The 18,855-nt window shown below is 36.6% G+C and overlaps 2 protein-coding genes across 2 annotated transcripts in view; one reads left to right on the top strand and one right to left on the bottom strand.

The window, feature by feature from the left end:
- The window catches only part of LOC149555729 (glucose-inhibited division family A protein), a 329,684-nt gene that overhangs the window by 310,077 nt on the left and 752 nt on the right, over positions 1-18,855 (bottom strand). The gene's annotated exons all lie outside the window — the stretch shown is intronic.
- Positions 2,099-18,022, top strand: LOC149555730 (uncharacterized). The gene is made up of 5 exons (XM_089833690.1): positions 2,099-2,358; positions 2,456-2,679; positions 2,790-2,977; positions 3,034-3,575; positions 17,885-18,022. The coding sequence occupies exons 1-5, from the start codon at positions 2,131-2,133 to the stop codon at positions 18,020-18,022; spliced, it is 1,320 nt and encodes a 439-aa protein (XP_089689816.1). The 5' UTR covers positions 2,099-2,130.

Below are 18,855 nucleotides of genomic sequence, written 5' to 3'. Positions count from 1 at the left end.
CGAGTTTTTCACCAGTTAACTCGCCAATTCAAAAACTCGGCAAACTGGTAAAAACTCGCCGAATACTCGGCAAGTAATCGCGAAAAACTCGGCAAGTTTATACAAAAAACTCGCGATTTTCTAGTGAGATTTTCACCCGCAGCCTGTGACGGATTAAAACAGCAATGAATGTGTTTTTTTCTCATTTTTTCTTGTATTTGGATTGTTTAGAGCCTTGAGGAGTGAAGAGAAGAAGGTTTGGAGGCATTCTTGGCTGATTGCAAGTGATTCAAGGCGGATTTGAGTGGATTGTAGAGGATTCTAACCGATTTTAGAAGACAAATTTCTTTCCATGTATGTTCATCTTATCATAGTTTGAAAACTTTTTATAGTTTTATAACAAATGTTCTTTTGTTTTTGTTGTTGTTAACTTGTTTGTAAATATTTTCAAATCATTTAAAATCATTTTGATTTGAAACCCTAGCTTCTAAGGATATGGTTGAAGTTTGTTGTTTGCTAAGGATATGGTTGAAGTTTGAAGTTTGAAACTTTGAATCATTTGAAACCCTAGCTTCTAAGTTCTAACTTTGTTTATTTATTTTTCTATATATTTATGTGTAGGGCAACGGTCAACCATTAAAAAAATGACAAACCCGCAAGAAGAGTGGCCACAAACACCATGCCCATCTGGATATATAGGCACTCGGCCTAAAAATGCAAGAGATAAGGCATGGCGGTATGCCTATGAAGCTCCAAATCCAAATGATATTGGGAAGGTGATATGCATTCCCTGTGAGAGAATTATTTCTGGAGGCATAAACCGCCTCAAATACCACCTTGCAGGCATAAAGAAACATGACTCAAATCCTTGTCTCAAGGTAACTGATGAAGAAAAAAGATTCATCCATGCCCTACTTGCAGCTGCTGAAGAGAAAAAATTGAATAGGGAGAGGGCAAAATTAGCTATGAGGGCAGCCATAGCTGAATCAGAAGGAGCTCCTTTTGATATGCAAGAGGAAGAAGAAGCACTTGAGAACATACCAGGATCTCTTCGTGGCCCACGGATCCGCAAACAAAATTTCCCATTTACCGGTTCCACTTCTACATCTCCTACTTCTTCATCATCGCCATCCGGATCTCCATCAGAGATAGGTGGTTATTTTGTGCCCAGGAACACACCTGGAGCACAGCCATCATTAGAGGGCACTGCATGGTTTAAGGAGGTGCATGAGCAAACTGATATTGCAGCAGCTGATTTTTGGTTTTTCAACAATATCTCAATGAATGACGTTGATAGTCCCTATTGGGTCAATATGGTGAATGCAATGACAATATCAGGCAAAGGGTACAAGCCGCCTAATCGCAAGGATATGAGTGGAAGGTTAGTATTTTACTATTTAGTAATTGTAAATAATTGTGATTCACTTTAGTTCATTGTTATATTTTAAATCTTAATTGTTATAACTTATTTCCTAATTTTTTACTAACACTTACACTTTATTTAATATTAAACCTAAATTTTGTAGGTTGCTTGACAAAGCGGTTGGTAGGGCAACATTGATGATAGAAGACCAAAAGAAAGAGTGGAAGAAGTATGGCTGCACCATTTTATCTGATGGGTGGACAAATGGAAGAAGTAGAACCATTATTAACTTCTTGATTGCTTGCAAAGATGATGTGGTGTTTTGGAAATCTGTCGATGCCTCCAACAAAGTGAAAAATGCAGCCACATTGGCTTTAATGTTGGAGAATGTTGTCATGGAGGTGGGGATAGAGAATGTGGTGCAAATAATCACAGATAATGCAGCAGCATATGTGGCAGTAGGTAGATTTAATTTTTTATATTTGAATCAATATGAATCATAAATGTAATGCTATGGAATCTGGATAATGGTATTATTCAATTTAGATTTGATGTAATTTGTAAATACTAAATATGGAAAGTTTTTTATTGATTATTGATTTTTTGCTAATCTTTTAGGTAGAATCCTCCAAGAGAGGCATCCCACACTTTTTTGGTCACCTTGTGCAGCACACATCCTTGACCTTCTTTTGGAGGACATAGGAAAACTTGATTGGGTGAGTCCAATTGTGGAAGATGCTAAGCAAGTCACGAAATATATCTATAATCACCCATGGGTTCTCAGTTTGATGAGAAAAGCCACTAAAGGCAAAGATTTGATGAGACCTGCTATGACAAGGTTTGCAACAGTCTTCTTGACGTTGCAAAGTATTCTTGACCACATATTGGCTTTGAAGCAAATGTTTGTGTGTGCTGATTGGGTTGCTTCACCTTACGCAAAGAAGCCCGAAGGAGAGGCTGTGGCACGAATAGTGTTTGATGATAGCTTTTTTGCAAAGGCTAAGGAGATTGTGGAGGTAATTTCATTATATTTTTAGTGTATTCAAGTTTTATTATCAATTCATAACTTACTATGTTATTAACTAATTTGTATTTGTCAAATTTCAAATGTAGATGTCTCTGCCCCTGGTTCTAGTCTTGCGCACATGTGATGGGCAGCAATCCCCAATGGGAGGTCTTTATGAGGCCATGGATAGGGCGAAAGAGGCTGTTAGAAGTTACTATCATGGAGATAGTCTCAAATTTGACCCCATTTGGGAAATAATTGATAGGAGGTGGAACAATAAGCTCCACCAACCTATTCATGCAGCAGGCTACTTCCTCAATCCCAAATTCAGGTACTATGATAATTGATTGTCCTTGAAGTTGGGATTTTAATAAGTCTATATTTTACTTTACTTTTTAAGGTTGTGTAGTAAGACTTGATATCATTTTCTATTTGTTTTAGGGCTGATGATTCCTACTCAGATCCTAATGGAGAGGTCATGGAAGGTCTCTCTAAATGCATTGAGAGAATGATATCAAGTGAAGAGGAGAGAGACCTTATTGTGACCGAACAACAAATCTATGTGGAATCAAGGGGTCCTTTGTTCTCTTCTATGCTAGCAAAGAGAGCAAGATCTACTCAAGCACCAGGTAAAGCGTCTGATTTTTTTTTATTGCTTTATAACTTTTTTAATTTTGTTTTGCAGATGCTTGGTGGGCAAGTTGGGGTGGCAATACTCCCAATTTAAGGAAATTTGCTCTCGGAGTCCTATCCCAACCTTGTAGCTCATCCCATTGTGAGCGCAATTGGAGCTTATTTGAGTCCATCCATACAAAGAAAAGAAACAGATTGACTCAAAAACGGCTTAATGACCTTGTTTATGTGCACTATAATCTTAAGTTGCGCATAAAAAAGGCACAGCTTTTAGAACTACCTGGTCCGCTTGATCTAGATGAGATAGATCCTTATTCTGATTGGACAGCACAGGAGCCAAGTCCATTGTTTACACCAGATGAGATCGCTGATTTGGAGAGGCAGGCCATGGAGGGGGAGGCTAACGCTGATTTTCAGTTCACTATGGATGACATTGAGGATGAGGACGAGGATGATGATGATTCAGGCGAGGATCAGGCATTACCATTAAGAGGAGATGCATCCTCTTCTAGGACGCCGAGCCAGTCAGTAGGGACGTCGAGCGAGGGAGCACAGCCACAGAGTTCACAATCACGCAGCTCACGCCCTATCCCAGTGCGGGGCACTTCTTCTAGGACTAGACCCCCTCGCTTTCCTGCTAGTGCAAGTGGAAAGAGGAAGATGTGATTGACATTGTCAAATTGTATTGATGTATTTAGACTGTTAGTATTTACTTCTAGTTTGACAGATTGAAACTATTTAGTAATTTACTATTTTGCTTCCTACCATGAGCATTCTGCATGAGAATGCAATTTTGTACGCATTATACATTTATATATATCTAAACTTCGTTTCTTTCTTTTGTATTGTCTTTAATTAACTTATTGGATGCATCTTCTCATTAAATTTTGCAAAATAAATGTATTTTTAATTAAATTTCAGCGGTTTTTTAGGTTCCCGAGTTTTTTCCGAGTTTTTTTTTTAAATCGCCGAGTTTTTCCCGATTAAACTTTTGGGGGGCTTGGCGAGTTTTTGCATTTGGCGAGTTTTCCAACTATGGTTTGAAGCAAGCACCTAGAACCTGGTATGCAAGGTTGGACAGTTATTTGGCAAAGCTTGGATTTGCTAAAGGTACAGCAGATAGTAACTAGTACTTGAAAGAAATTGAGAATGGTTTACTGATAATAGTAATATTTGTTGATGACATCATATTCGGAGGTAATGATGAAGAAAGTGATAAGTTTGCTAAAGAGATCAAGAATGAGTTTCAAATGAGCCTGATAGGAGAAATGAAGTTTTCCCTAGGATTACAAATTGTGCATAACAGTGATGGTATTTTCATTTCACAAGCTAAGTACTTGAATGATTTGTTGAAAAGGTTTGGTTTGGAAAGTTGTAAACCTATTGGTACACCTATGATAATTGGTCACAAGTTATCCGGCAAAGATGAGACACCTGCAGTAGAGCAGAAGAAGTACAGATCCATGATTGGAGGTTTACAGTATCTGACTGACACCTGACCAGATATAGCAAATGCAATTGGGATTGTAGCTAGATTTCAAGATGATCTTAAGTAGTATCATTTTGTAGCAGTAAAGAGAATATTTAGATATTTGAAAGGAACGTCTGACTATGGAATTTGGTATGACAGATCAAGTGATTTCACTCTATATGCATATACTGATGCGGATTGGACAAGCAATATGGATGACAAAAGGAGCACCAGTGATGGAGCATTCTTCCTTGGAGGAAGATTGGTTTCTTGGCTAAGCAAGAAGCAAGATTGCATTTCTTAGACTACAGCTGAGGCAGAGTATGTTGTAGCAAGAAATAACTGTAATCAAGTTATGTGGATTAAGAAAATGTTGAAGAATATCAGAATTGAGTTTGAAGAACCTATTATCATTTACTATGATAACACAAGTACAGTGAGTATGTTTAAGAATCCTGTATTGCATTCTAAGACTAAGCATATATCTATTATCATATGTTGAAAGAGAAAGCAGCAGAAAAGGAGATCAGATTGGAGTATGTGAGTACTGAAGATCAAATTGCAAATATCTTTACGAAGCCTTTGCCTAAAAATACATTTGCGTATTTGAGAGGTATGCTTGGAGTTACACCCTGGCCTACTTCTGAGTAGATGATGCAAAGAGTGCATCAGTCCAGTGGTACAGAGTACTATTGTTAGCCTGTACTAAATGCCAATGCTTCTCGTACGGGAGAGTATCTATGATGAGCAGAGTTGTTGAGGACTCTTGGTATTTGGTTTTGAATAGTGTCTTTGGACACTCGAGCTGGTTGAAGACTTGGAGCAGCATATTAGCAATTGGTATATAACAAATGATATGTTGTAACATTGAGATTGAGGCTTTTGACATTGATGTCAATGGGGAGGAGTATGCATGAAAAACATCTCCTAAGTTATGAGGGAGAAGAATTCCTAAGCAATGGGGGAGAGATATTTCTTTAGGGAGATTTAAAAAGATTCATGTAAGGAAGCAAGAATATGCACCTGATGTATTCTGAACTGTTTAGTGTGAAGTAAACAATTGTTGTCGAAAGAAGCAAGAGTATGTACCTGTTGTGGTTGAGATTTTTTAGCACGTGGACAACTGATGTTGGTCAGCAGCAACAGAATATTGTTTGGTATTCTTGGAACTTAGATGTTTTTCATCTATGTTGTCATCAATGCCAAAGGGTGAGATTGTTAGCATGAATATTAATGACACTACTTTGGGGGAGTATCCTGAGCATTGGAGAGTACTAACATGTTGCATTCATAATTGTGTTTGTCATTGATGTCAACATACCATGGTTTCTGTAAAGACTAGTTGAGTAGTAGACATAGATCTTGATAGTACGAACAATGGTTTGATTGTCTGGTGATGCACAGTCATGGACATGTTCTACACAATGTCCTGATGACGTGGTCGAGTGCATAGAGTCTAAGTCAAAGACATACAAAAGTTGTGGCTGATTTGCAAAGAGCAATTCAGAGACAAAGTATTGGGAAAGCAGTTCCTGATGTTTGCTAGCTATCTTACATCTGAGATGTAATGAAGAGATGCATAGCTGGGCAATGACAAAGGACAGTATGTTGGTGATGTCAGTGAGTGCGCAAGCCCTAATATCGCAAGTGTAAAGTTTTGTACAGACTATAAAGCGACAGTACTATTGTAATTGTAATTAATTATCTTATTATAATTAATTGGGAAAGCCTCAAGGCCAACTCAAGGAATTATTTGGAAGCTATGATATAAAGGAAAAATGTTTTCCTTGTTTGTAAAGTATCCATTGTTATATGTAGTGCGAAGTGTGAAAAGGAGCAGAGTATTTGGTAAATGCGAGTAAGCGATCCAAGGTATTATTGAATGCAAGATTTGTGATCTAGTTACAAGATTTGTGATCTAGTTACAAGTTTAGGAGCAAAGGTCCAGTTGACAAGACAGAAAAAGAGGAAGTACATTTCATTTCTATTATTTTGTAAGGAATAATATAGAGATCATTTGGACATTGCGTTCATTGGTCTTGCCCTTGAAGCTGTTTGGGCAGTGGGTCTTCCACAACTCCTAACAGGGTTGGAATCTCCTAACAGGGACTCATATGTACTAAATGTATTCATAGACTCCTAATAGGGTCCATCCTCTAACAAGGAATATTTATATTAGTACATCATCCTGTGGGTACCATCCTCATCGCGGTTTTCCCTCTGATCAAGGGTTTCAACAATTAACATATCCGGTGTTATTTTGTTTGAGTATCTTGTTGTTGTTTCAGTTTATATTGCTCATAAATTTTAGGTTTGTTTAAGGTTGATAATTGTGATAATAGTTGTATAATTGATTCACACGTCCCCCCCCCCAGTTATATTAGTGGACAATATATTCTAACAAAGATGTCTTCTCTAGACACCTATAGGTTGGATGGCCTAACTAACCACAACTATAGCACTTCACATTTGAAAAGTGTGACCCTTTACTAAATCCTCCAAATCTGCCTCTGCTATAACTCCTTCCTCTACTTGGAATGCCTTTGCCACTTGACTCATTAGTTTTCTATGTCAATCTTGACTCTCCTTGGGATCTTGAATGACCTTCTCTACCACTATAGACTCCTCTATGGCCTCTTTAGTCTCTACCTGTGCCTCTACCCCTACTGCTTGAATCTTGTTTCTTCCTATTCCTCTCTTCCACTTTAAGGGTTAGCTGATAGCATCTATGAACAGTAGTGAGGCTCAAAAGGCTTATCTTCTTGTATGCTCCATCTTAACCCATTCAAGTATCTAGCTACTATGATGTTTTTGTCTTCCTGTACCTTAGACCTTAGGCACATTTTTGGAACTCCTCTATGTATGCATTGACATGCAACTCTTTTTGTTTAAGGTTCTACCTCTTCTTGTGTAGTTGTATTTCATAGTCTTCTTGCAAATAGGTTTATTTTACCTTAGCCAACATTCACTTCCATGTGGCTATGTGGTTCTTTATTTCCTTTTCCCTCTCTACTTTAACAAATTTCCACCATGTTAATGTTGATCCCCTCATCCTAGACTTTGTCACCTTCACCTTCTAAGCCTCACTTATGCCTTCACACAAAGTGGTTTTCCATTCCATCACCACTTCTGGGTGCATTTTTACACTAAACAAGGGTATTCCTTCAAGCACCTTTCCACCTAAGGCCTTGATTTCTTTGAGGACTGTGTAGAAACCCCGGTTTGGTTATGGCTTAATGGAATTAATTTTATCAACATTAATTCCCTTACCCATTCATAAGGTTGTCATTTTAACGAACACTTTGCAGGCAAAGCTAATTATCACTATAGAGAATGCTAGTCTTGAGCACCATAGGTTCTGCCCAATCAACGATGTAGTCAATCAAATCTCTGAACATTCAGCTTTTGAAAAACTGATATTTAATTCTGTAACAATAGGATTGCTGTAATTTTGAAGTTATGCTCTAATTATGACAAAAGATTTATAATTGGATATGACCCTTCACTTCCATCTTAGTTTGGTTTGCCACAATGAAATACTGAAATAAAATATTGAAACATACACTAGTTTCTAAAGCCAGATGGAACTCTATATTTTGATTGCAAATGCGAGTGAAAATTACAATCAAGGAAATGGAACCTGGAAAATACATCAGTAACTCCCAAGCGGCTAATGATGCATAGGATTCATTCCTGCAAGCTCAACGTGCAGCTCCAAAATTGGGCAGACAGACCATAGATTCTCTCCCAGTTGGATGCTACCTTCATCAATAATAATCAGTCAAAACGCCCAACACTGACCCAACATTATATGCATAATTCTTTTGATATCAGGCACAGTCCTCTTGATAATAATTGCAGTCAAAGGTGATTATTTCCTGGTCACTTATCTGCCTTTAGATGCCTAATATATCAAACGCAGACCCTGAATAAGGAAGCACAGGCCTTCATAAAAGTAACGCAAACCTGGAAAAAGAAATGCAGGCCCTGAGAATGTTCTAACGCTGCTACAAGATGGAATAGCAGCACCACAATGCACACTGATTTTCCACAATCCAAATCATAGATCTGTAGGATATAATCGTAGCCTCCAATCTCTTCAAATTAGACAATTATAGAAATGAAAGACTCTCTCAACAATCCACACATATGCAGATCGGCCTTCAATGATAATGCAACTAAATTCCAAACAATGGTGTCTCTCAATAACAGATTGTACAGTAGGAAGACCCCTAATTTTCAAACTTACAATTCTCAGAATTGAACTCACTACGATTCTCAGCCAAAGCTTCTTCCAGAGCAACAGTAAGAACAGTAGGAAGATGAGAAAATTCTCAGAAATCCACAGTATACATCAGCAAGGGCATACAATTAAGAACCCAGGAAAAAGCCACAAAGGCACAAAATCAAATATATAATTAATGCATGCCATTCCCAATAAAATGAGCTCTCATTTATAAGCTTCCATTGGCAAAAGTTTCCATAAAACTCCACTTCAGAAAATGTGGAGATTTCCCAAAAGAACTCAACACTAGAAACTTGCCAACTTGCTTTTTGGAAATATCTCTTAAAGTCATTATTATAATAATATAAACATTATTATAATAATGCAACTCAATGAATAGAAAATAAATCAGAGCTCATGCAATTATAATTTGATTAAACACAGGTGACGACCAACTACCAAGCCACCCACTACACTGCCAAAAATAGAAACTACTAAAATAGACTCACTAAAAATAGTAAATCCATAACTGAGACCCCCAAAATGCCCTGTCAACTCACGAAGGTCGCTATGATGAGCTAATTCTATCAACCGCACAAACTGACCAAAAATGGGGACATTACAGAATGGTTCTTCTTGTAATAGTGGATCAGGTTCAGCAACTTCATCTTCAATGGCCACCACTTTACCCTCTCTCCACTTTCTCATTGACTTCTTCAGCTTCTCCTGGTTTATCACTTATGGCTGCTAGCTCTTCTCTGAGGAGTCTATTCTCCTCTTCTTACTCTAACATCTTCTTGGGCAATTATGCATTTGTCACCATGATTGACTCTCAACTGATTACGACATGTACAATGTCCTTGCCCAAGTCTTTTATGGGCTCTGATACCAATTTGATAGGGAGACCTATACACTTGAGTCACTTGTACTCCTCTCTAGACCTTTTCCCCAATCTTCCAGGGTTCTCTCCTCAACCCTTACTAGGAAAATTCACACAATCTTCTCCACCTCCAAAGATATTTCTACCTCTGTAAGAACTAGAAAAACTCCAAGAACTCACAAGAGTAAGTTACCTCAAAACCTTGTCATGACCATGCCAAGCACTTTGCAGGGATGTTGGGCCTCTACACTTGCCATTTCACCCATTTTTGGTGCCAACTTGCTCATTCTCGCATTTGCTTTCTTATAGATTCCAAGAACTCGTAATTTTAAGGGTTGGTAGCCTTTTAGGCCTAATTAGGCCTCCAAACTTGGTTTTCTGCAAATAGTTTAAAAACATCACAAAGAATCCCCAAAACCAATTCTTGGTCTAGATGCCCTAAAGGATTTTTAGGGTTTAGGGTTTCCTCTAAGAATTTTCGTTAGGGCAAAATGATGCCAAGATCAAGAAGCTCAAGAACAAGCACAATATTGACCAAATGATGTATGATCATAATAACAATATGAGAATGAATAATGTACAAGTATACTAGAAGTGCCTGAATATAAAGGCCTCTAGAATGACTAGGAGTTACCGAAATGATAAGCTTCACAACTAAGCACATGTCTATCAAGAGTGGATTATCCTCCATTGAGCATAGGAGTTAGTACGATGATGAGAGGATAAGCCTACATAGGTGTGTCACGTAAAATTATGTTGTAGACACCATGTGCTTAATTAGAGTGCGAACAACTGTGTTGTCTACATGACAACTCAGTTGATTATGCAAACTCCAGTGTTGTTAGACACCATGTGCTAAAATAGAGTTGCTAACTCTTGTGTTGTCAACATGACAACTCATATGAGTACGCATACTCCTAGGTGTCTAACCTAATAAATAATAAAATAATGCATTTATCCTAAGTAAACTTAAGTAAAGTGTAAATAAAAATTATTTATACTAACATTTCCAAGGTATTTGTATACCTCTTTTCTCACACTATGCCTAATTAACAAGGGTTTGAACTAGTGACTAATCACATGAGCATATCTTGCTTTAATGGATTGATCAACTCTTGTTACTCACTCCAAAGCTTCCTTAGGCTCCTAACAACACTCCCATGACACTTGACCAACTGTGTCAGTCGATCCTTGTACTTAAACATTGGCTGTCATTGTCTTGCACCTTGTCAGACTATCACAGGGCTCACCTAGGGCAAGACATTGAAAATAGCAAACCATCATTTCCAACCTCCAAATTGATATGGTGTTAAGGGATCATTATAAATGTACTAAGCACTGCCTATATTTCTGTGTGTTCCAAGTGCAGATCCAAGTGCATATATATAGGAGTAGAAGAGACATGTCTCTATTAATCAGTATTGGTTATGGTGAGATAATAATCATTAGACATAATTAACAACAATATATATATATATGATTAATCAAATGCAATAATGTTTAACCAATAACCACTAGAGATTAACTCTAGATCAATTCAATCTGACTAAAGCTACAACTTTAACACTCCCTCTTAGTGAGGGAGGATTGGATCATTTATATTTCATTACCTTAGTGATATGCACTTGATATGTGCACTGACATCAGACAAGAGATGTCTATCAAGAGAATAAGTTATCTGATTTTCGGCGCTTCGGGACAACAACTTAATGAAGTCAATCAGATAACAAGTAAGCAGAATATCATGAACTCTATCATGACAAGTATCATGATATCCAGCACTCTGGGACAGCAACTTAATGTGGTCTAATCATGATACATTGGTTATCATGACTTTTGGCACTCTGGGACAGCAACTTAATGTAGTTTGTCATGATAACCGGTCCAGCTATTGATAAGATCATCACCGTTCAATAGCTACCCTCTAAATATATATATCAATGAAAGATCGTCACCTTTCATGACATAATCCACATATGCAAAATAGTAACCACCATAAACCAAGTTAGAGGGTGGAACAAGGGCTTCACCTCAGACTTCTCTCTCACAAAGGAGGGTACGTTACAAAGAATTTCACTTCGAACTTCCCCCTTGTAGAGAAGAGATCACACTTCAAAATTATCCCTCTGAACAATGATCCTGAGAAGTCATGTCCTCTAGTTACTCCCTTAGAGCTCTCTTCAGCTAACGATGCCTATTGAACTCCCTCTGAAACTGATATCAATCTTCTTTCTTTCTGGTGATAAGTCAGTATTTCCTCATGATCTACACAGAGGTAAACCCATCAAAATCATGCATTCATACACATGTATTTTAGACTCCCTCTGAGCTCGTCATACAAGTTTTCTTCTGATTAAGTGTCACACTCCCTCTTTATATAGAAGGATACTCAAAATAATCTCAATCATCAAGGATATTCGCTTCAAGAGCCTCACTTTATCCAACCTAATAATCAAATGCATTCTAGATCACAACTTCTTTGAGGCCACTATCATAAGATTGAGTCTGCACAATATCTAGTAGCATGTGTAAAGTACCAACCTTCTTTTCCTGCAAGAACATCCTCATACATAAAGGAAAGATCAAGGAAAATAACTCTTATAGTATGTACAGAATTACAAATAAGAGTTAGACTACAGTGAGTTAGACTACAGTGAGTAGATAAATGTAAAAGATAAGAATACTTATCTGCACATGAGGGTCCATATACATTTGAGCATGAAACATCTCCTTTCTAAAGATGGTTCAAGTGGGAAACGAACATTTGTTTTTATTCCCCCCACAATGTATAATTCCCACTCATTTCATTTAAGGAGTCAAAACATTTTTCCAATTCGCTTTAGGAGTGAGCTTGTAATCTGCTGTGATCCCATTGTATCTTTACATGGACATGATCAGTGCCATTGACAAAACATTGTTTAACTTGATCACACATTTCTTATCTCAGCTATCACCGTGATGACCCCTTCCCCTTAGTAATTTTTTTCTTAAATCAAAGTTCAAATTGTGATAGTATCAAAGTGCTTTATGCGTCTGTTAGATATTTTCCTTATTCTCTTCATTGTGTAGTCTTGGAGTACCAACACCACCAACATCTAGGGAGCAAGGTGTGAACTGTCTATAAAGATCAGTGAGCTGAATATGCACAATTTCTTAATTTGATTTGAAATTATTCATGGACTGAATTTCATTAAGAAAAATAAATCTGAAAGATAATTTTGAAACAGAGTTTGTACAATAAAAATGACTTGGGTGATTCATTGAGGAGTCATTCATTTGCTGTTAATTATGTGTGGAAGCATGATTATCTGAACTTTTTCATGTGTGACCATAGATCGCTGACTTATAAAGAATAGTGTCTTTAATTACCATATTGAATAGATGCATCTTTACAGAGAATCCCTCAGGGACAATATCTATTGTAGTGGTTAAACATATGCATATGTCAGAGAAGAGACTTGGTTAGAGGTAGGATCTCTACCAAGTAATGTCTAAGAGATCTTAGAGGACTTAGGGAAGCACTCCTTATATGACGATTGCCTAATTGAGAATTGATTCTCATTAGAGGGTTAGGTGATCTAGATCTAGTAATTAATTAGCTTATCATCTTTCTAACCTATTTAAGATTTGGATATATATCTTCTATTTTCTGTGGTAGGTTCCAGCACTTATCCTTTAAATCTAGTACCGGGGACATTACAAACAATCAGATATTCTTCAACCGTAGAATGATGGTTTTTTCATTGTAAGAGGAGATTTCAATTCAATTCTGAGACCAACTGACAATAAAAGTGGTTCAGGTTGGGACAGTGCTGAACAAAGAAATTTTAGTGACTTTGTAACGAACAATAATCTTTCCGAGATGTTTTTTCAATCTGAGGAGTTCACCTAGACAAATAGAAGAAAAGCATTTTCCAACATTGCAGAAGAGCTGGACAAATTCTTCATCGCTGGCACCTGGGCCATGTTGCCTTGGGACCTCTCATCTGACATTCTCCCTATTTCAGGGTCAAACCACTTCCCTATCAGTTTACACATTCTGGAGGGCTCTGTTCTCGAATGCTGCCCCTTCAAGTTTAAGGAAATGTGAATGCGCTCAGAAGGCTTTAAAGAATTGATCAAAAACTGGTGAATGCAACCCCACACTAGGAAGGTAATAAAGCTTTTACTTTCTAACAAAAAGCTACAATTTAATAGAACAATTGAAAAGATGGAATACAGTAGTTTTCAAAATATCTTCACAGAAAAGTTGAGAATCGAAGGGGAACTAAAGTCTTTAAATGAAAAGGTAATCAGCGAAGGAATGGCTAGTCTAAGCTTTGAAGCATAGAAAAAACTGAAAGAGTATTTTGAAGCATTACAGAATAAAGAAACATTCTCGAGACAGAAATCTAGAGAAACGTGGTTGCAAGAAGGGGATAGAAACACCAAATTCTTGCATAATTCAGTAAAAGCCAGATGAACTATCAATTGCATATATTCTATCATGGACTCTATATGCATGACTTTAATTGAATTAGGCATGACTTTAATTGAATCCAATTTGTCCTCAGGTTCTGTCCTTTTATCTTTTACATATGAATCCACTTTGTCCTCATCTAATATCATCGTGCTTCTTAATTTCCACGCTATGAAGTTGTTGGCTCCCTCGAGGCGACCCTCAAATCTAATTGGATTTGTCATTTTGAATGGTGGAAGTGTGACAGAACTTTATCAACGTAACTAGTCTGATTTCTCAAGTTTACCTTTGATCTTCCTAACTTGGCTCTGATACCATGTAAATGCACTGGTAAATTTAGTAGCAGACTATTATTTCAATTTCATAAAGTTCTGTCATACTTGCACCATTCAAAATGACAAATCCAATCAGATTTGAGGGTCGCCTCGAGGGAGCCAACAACTTCATAGCGTGATCCTCAAATCTGATTGGATTTGTCATTTTGATGGTGGAAGTATAACAGAAATTTGTCAACGTAGGTAGTCCGATTTCACAAGTTTACCTTTGATCTTCCTAACTTGGCTCTGATACCATGTAAATGCACTATTAAACTTAGTAGCAGACTGTTATTTCAATTTCAAACTTCTGATCTGATTGCTATGACAGGTAGATATCAACAATCACAATGCAATAATAATGTTCGAACTTGATAAGGAATTTCTGAACATGATAGTTGACTTTGATCTGATATCCAAATGCAGAGATATAACGATTTATCGTTTACAATGGTGCTATCTCTTGCATCCTCGATCGGATATATATAATCCTATGGACAAGTACACATGCCTATTCAAATGATGAGACATCATGGTTCATTAGCATTTGTTTCCAAGAGGCATGATTATAACTGGTTGTTTTCTAGTTAACTATAACTGACACAGGTCTCATTAGTGTTTAGTTTGTATTAACAAGATGAGATCGATCATTAAGGTAAATATAAGTATAACCAATGCTAGATAGATATGCAAGAGATAAACGAATGTTTCATACTTGTCAAAATGTGATCAGTCAGATCACTGAAGGACAGTCAATTGGATCATGAATATAATTATGTATGTATACATGTATAACAGTTCACAAAGTGAACTAATATACATGTATGCATACATGGTTATCAGTTTCACATTCTTCCAGGCTGGCTGACACTATCACATTTAATACAGCTTCATTTGAAAACAAATGAGCATTGTGTTCTGAAGAATATTGAATCATTTTGGTGAAACCCAAACATATTACCTGACCCTAGATGTAAGTGTTTGTTTACCACTAATATTGTGATTAGTTTAGTTGGTCATACAGCAAAGCTAGTCACTGAAAGTGTATAGTGGAATAAGTATTGCATGGGGGAAACAGCCATCATCGTACGGGTAAAGTATTTAGCATCATTGTTCAAGGGGGTTAACCATACAGGTCTGACCGTATGTAGGAATTGAGCATTGTTATACAGGTCTTGTCATCAGGAGGAGGCAATTCCATATGAACGAGGGTGGTTGTACGGAAATAGTGTTGTACAATTGGGTCCTAGCTGTACAGTGGAAGTTAGAGTATGAAATACCATACACAGGTTGAATGTACATGTTAAATTTGTGTTAAGCCGCAGCTGGTGTACAAAGAGAAGTCATACAAGGTTGAGTCTCACAAGGACATTACAGGATTGCATTATTCCAATTCAATCACTACAAATATAATAATTATAATTTTGTTTCCTAAAGATGATTGATTATTATAGATTTTGATATTTCTACATCATTAATCAGAATTTTCATACTTATTATTTATGCTATTAAACTTCTTGGACAGTTTGCCACTAAATCCACCAAAACACTGATCCACTCCCAAGAGTCAGTTGTGCTTCTTATCAAGTTGTCGTCACATCTCAAGTAATGTAGATCACGTCATATTGGTCATGTCAATGTAATATTAAAGGCTACTGTTCCAAGGTGGGAATACCATAGTTTGCAAACTCATACAATAGTTGGCAAAACTCACCAAACTTGCAAAATTGTCTGATGGTTGAGGTAAGGCAAATCTAGATGAGTCTTGTTGTGTGCTTGGTCAAGTCTCAGTAAAAACCTTGTCAAATCTCAAGCTTGGCCTCACAAGTCCAAAACTTAGACTTCTAAGCCACAGTCATAGACCCTCAGGCCGAGTTTCAACTTGAAAAACATCATTTTTTTTCATTTTTAGCTCTTATTCACTTGTTTCACCCAGCCAAACAATGACCTAGCAAGGAAACGAGTTAAGAGGATTTTTTAGGATAGAATATTGATCGGATCATCAAACAAGCAAATTATTATTATTTTGTTTTTTTGTTTTCTTGAGATTGAAAATCCAAAAAAATGAAAAATTCAAGGAAATACTATCATAATTTCTTCCATTTCCTCTGATCCCTTATTCCATAATACATTTTGCTCCCTTGGATTCATTTTTCTTTAAATAAATGCTTATCACTTGATTGTTTCTAATTTTTTGCAAAACCATGCTGACTGCTTTTTCATGTTAAAGCATCAATGTCAACCTCAAGTTTAATGAAAATGAGTGGTATAAAAGACCCTGCCTGGAAGTATGGGATACTATGAGCTATAAAGGGCCAAGACACTTGTATGCACTACAAGCAAGCTAGGTTAAGTGGAATTAATAGACTAAAATACCACCTTGATAAAATACTTGGACAAAATGTGAAGGTATGCTCTAAGGTGTCCAAACAGATTGCAAGAGAGAATAATGGCCTACTTGTTGAGTCCGAGATGAAAAATAGGAAAGGAGAATTCAAATGAAGCAAAAGTACTAGTGATGAATCCAGATGGATCTAGTTCTATGCATATGGATTCCTTTGTTGGCCCAACTCCAAGCTTTTCTCATCCACATTCATCTTTTGGTGAGAGTCCTGAGGATTTCTTTTCTACTTCTAGCGAGATTCCTTTATCACTATCAAATTTCTCTGTTCCATGCAAAGCTCTAGGAGCACAACCCTCAGTTAATGACGCAGCTTGAAATAAAGAAAAACATGAGTAGGATGATAGCAACAAAATTTTGGTACTATAACAGTTTACCCTTCAATGTAGCGAACAACCCATTACGGGAAGGGTAGGTAAATGCATTGACAAATGTACGTAAAAGATTTGAGACAGAGTGGGTCATTACTAGAGGAAGCCACAAAAATACATGACTTGTGGTTGATGATCAAAAAAAAGTTATGGCAGAAAAAAGGCTACAGCAACTTATCAGATGGTGGAAGTAGATGGCATGCCAATGAGTTTCCTTTATCAGGCCATGCAAAAGGTCAAAGAGGCCATTTTGCATTACCATGTTGGAAGCAAAAATACATATGAAACCATTTGGCACATCATTGATCATATATGGACAAACCAACTCCACTAGCTAATACATGCCTTGCCCTACTACTTGAACCCAAAATTCTACTTCTCTAATATAGTTAAGGTTGATGAGGAGGTCATGGCAGGTGTTATTACATTCATTACTAAGATGGTTCCAAATGGTGAGATGAGAAAAAAAGTTCTTGATGAGCTGGAGTTGATATTTACTAAATCCAAATTACTATATCTTATTTATAAATTTGGCAGTAATGACTTTCCAGAGACATCCATTTTACATATATAATAATTATTTTTTATATATTTCATCTATCTGTTCAAGATCTACAAAAGTTGCATAAATGGGCCAATTTTCTTCAACTTGAGCAATTCAAGGAGAGATAAATAACAACCAAGTAAATTTTAGTTCAAAAATTCAACTAGAAGACATGATTCTTATATCATTCTTTTTCCTTCATTCTTATATTTTTCAAATTTTTTTTTTTGATTTATAGTGGAAGAATTATGGTGCTGCCACGCCAAATTTTCAAAGGCTAGCCCATCCCTATTTTATCCCATCGTTAGTGCTTTTGGATGTGTATGCAATTGAAGCTTATTTGAGAGCATTCATAGGAAGAAGAGAAACAAATTGATCCAAGAGCAGCTTAATGATTTTGTCTTCATTTCGTGCAACCCTCACCTTCGAACTAGAAAAGTAGAGGGCAATTCATATGATTCCGTTGTCTTTGATGAGATTGATGCTTATGGGAATTGGACTGCCGATGATCAAGGCGATGCCCTCCTTACTAATGAAGATCTTGTAGAATTAGAAAGAGAAACAACAAACTTGAATGAAATAAAAGGGAGACACTTATTTAAAAACAATCCATTGTTCAAGACTCGACAAAATAATTTAAGATTAGACAGTGAAAGAGGAATATGTAGATTTTATTTAGTCGGCTTTTTTCATTTTAACATATCATCAATATATAAATGTTATAAATTTATAATGATTATATGCGTTCAAAACTATGAAATTTCAGTTGTCTAGAGTTTGATGAGTATCATATAATGTTTGTAATGTTTAAATTATGACAAATTGATGTTTAAATTATGTTGTCTACATGTATTTATCCTTTTTGTGTAACTAGAAAGTCTTTTTTTCCTTGCCGAGTCTTTTTGCTGAATCTGTGCGAAGTCCCACGTCCAAGTCCTAAAACTATGAGTAATACTATTAATACATGTTCAAGGCTTTATTTCAAGGGATCTCTCATAACGCATTATTGGAGAAGAACGTAGTACACATTATTAGGACTGTCGAGAGTTGAATGTAACCACTTTATATAGATGAATATAACTTGATTTGCTCATTATTACATGTGTGGTGATTATATGATTGTCTTTGCCATTAACAAAAATTTGTTCCATGTTTGATTTTCTCTTCAACTTGTCAGAAGGGATCCCGCCTGACAACTGTAATTTTAAT

This window comes from Cupressus sempervirens, chromosome 5 (genome assembly GCF_028749045.1).
Source record: "Cupressus sempervirens isolate cs-2001-9-10 chromosome 5, ASM2874904v1, whole genome shotgun sequence".
Classification (NCBI taxonomy): Eukaryota; Viridiplantae; Streptophyta; class Pinopsida; order Cupressales; family Cupressaceae; genus Cupressus; species Cupressus sempervirens.
The sequence above is the reverse complement of the archived record's forward strand: the minus strand, read 5'-3'. Positions and strand labels throughout refer to the sequence as shown.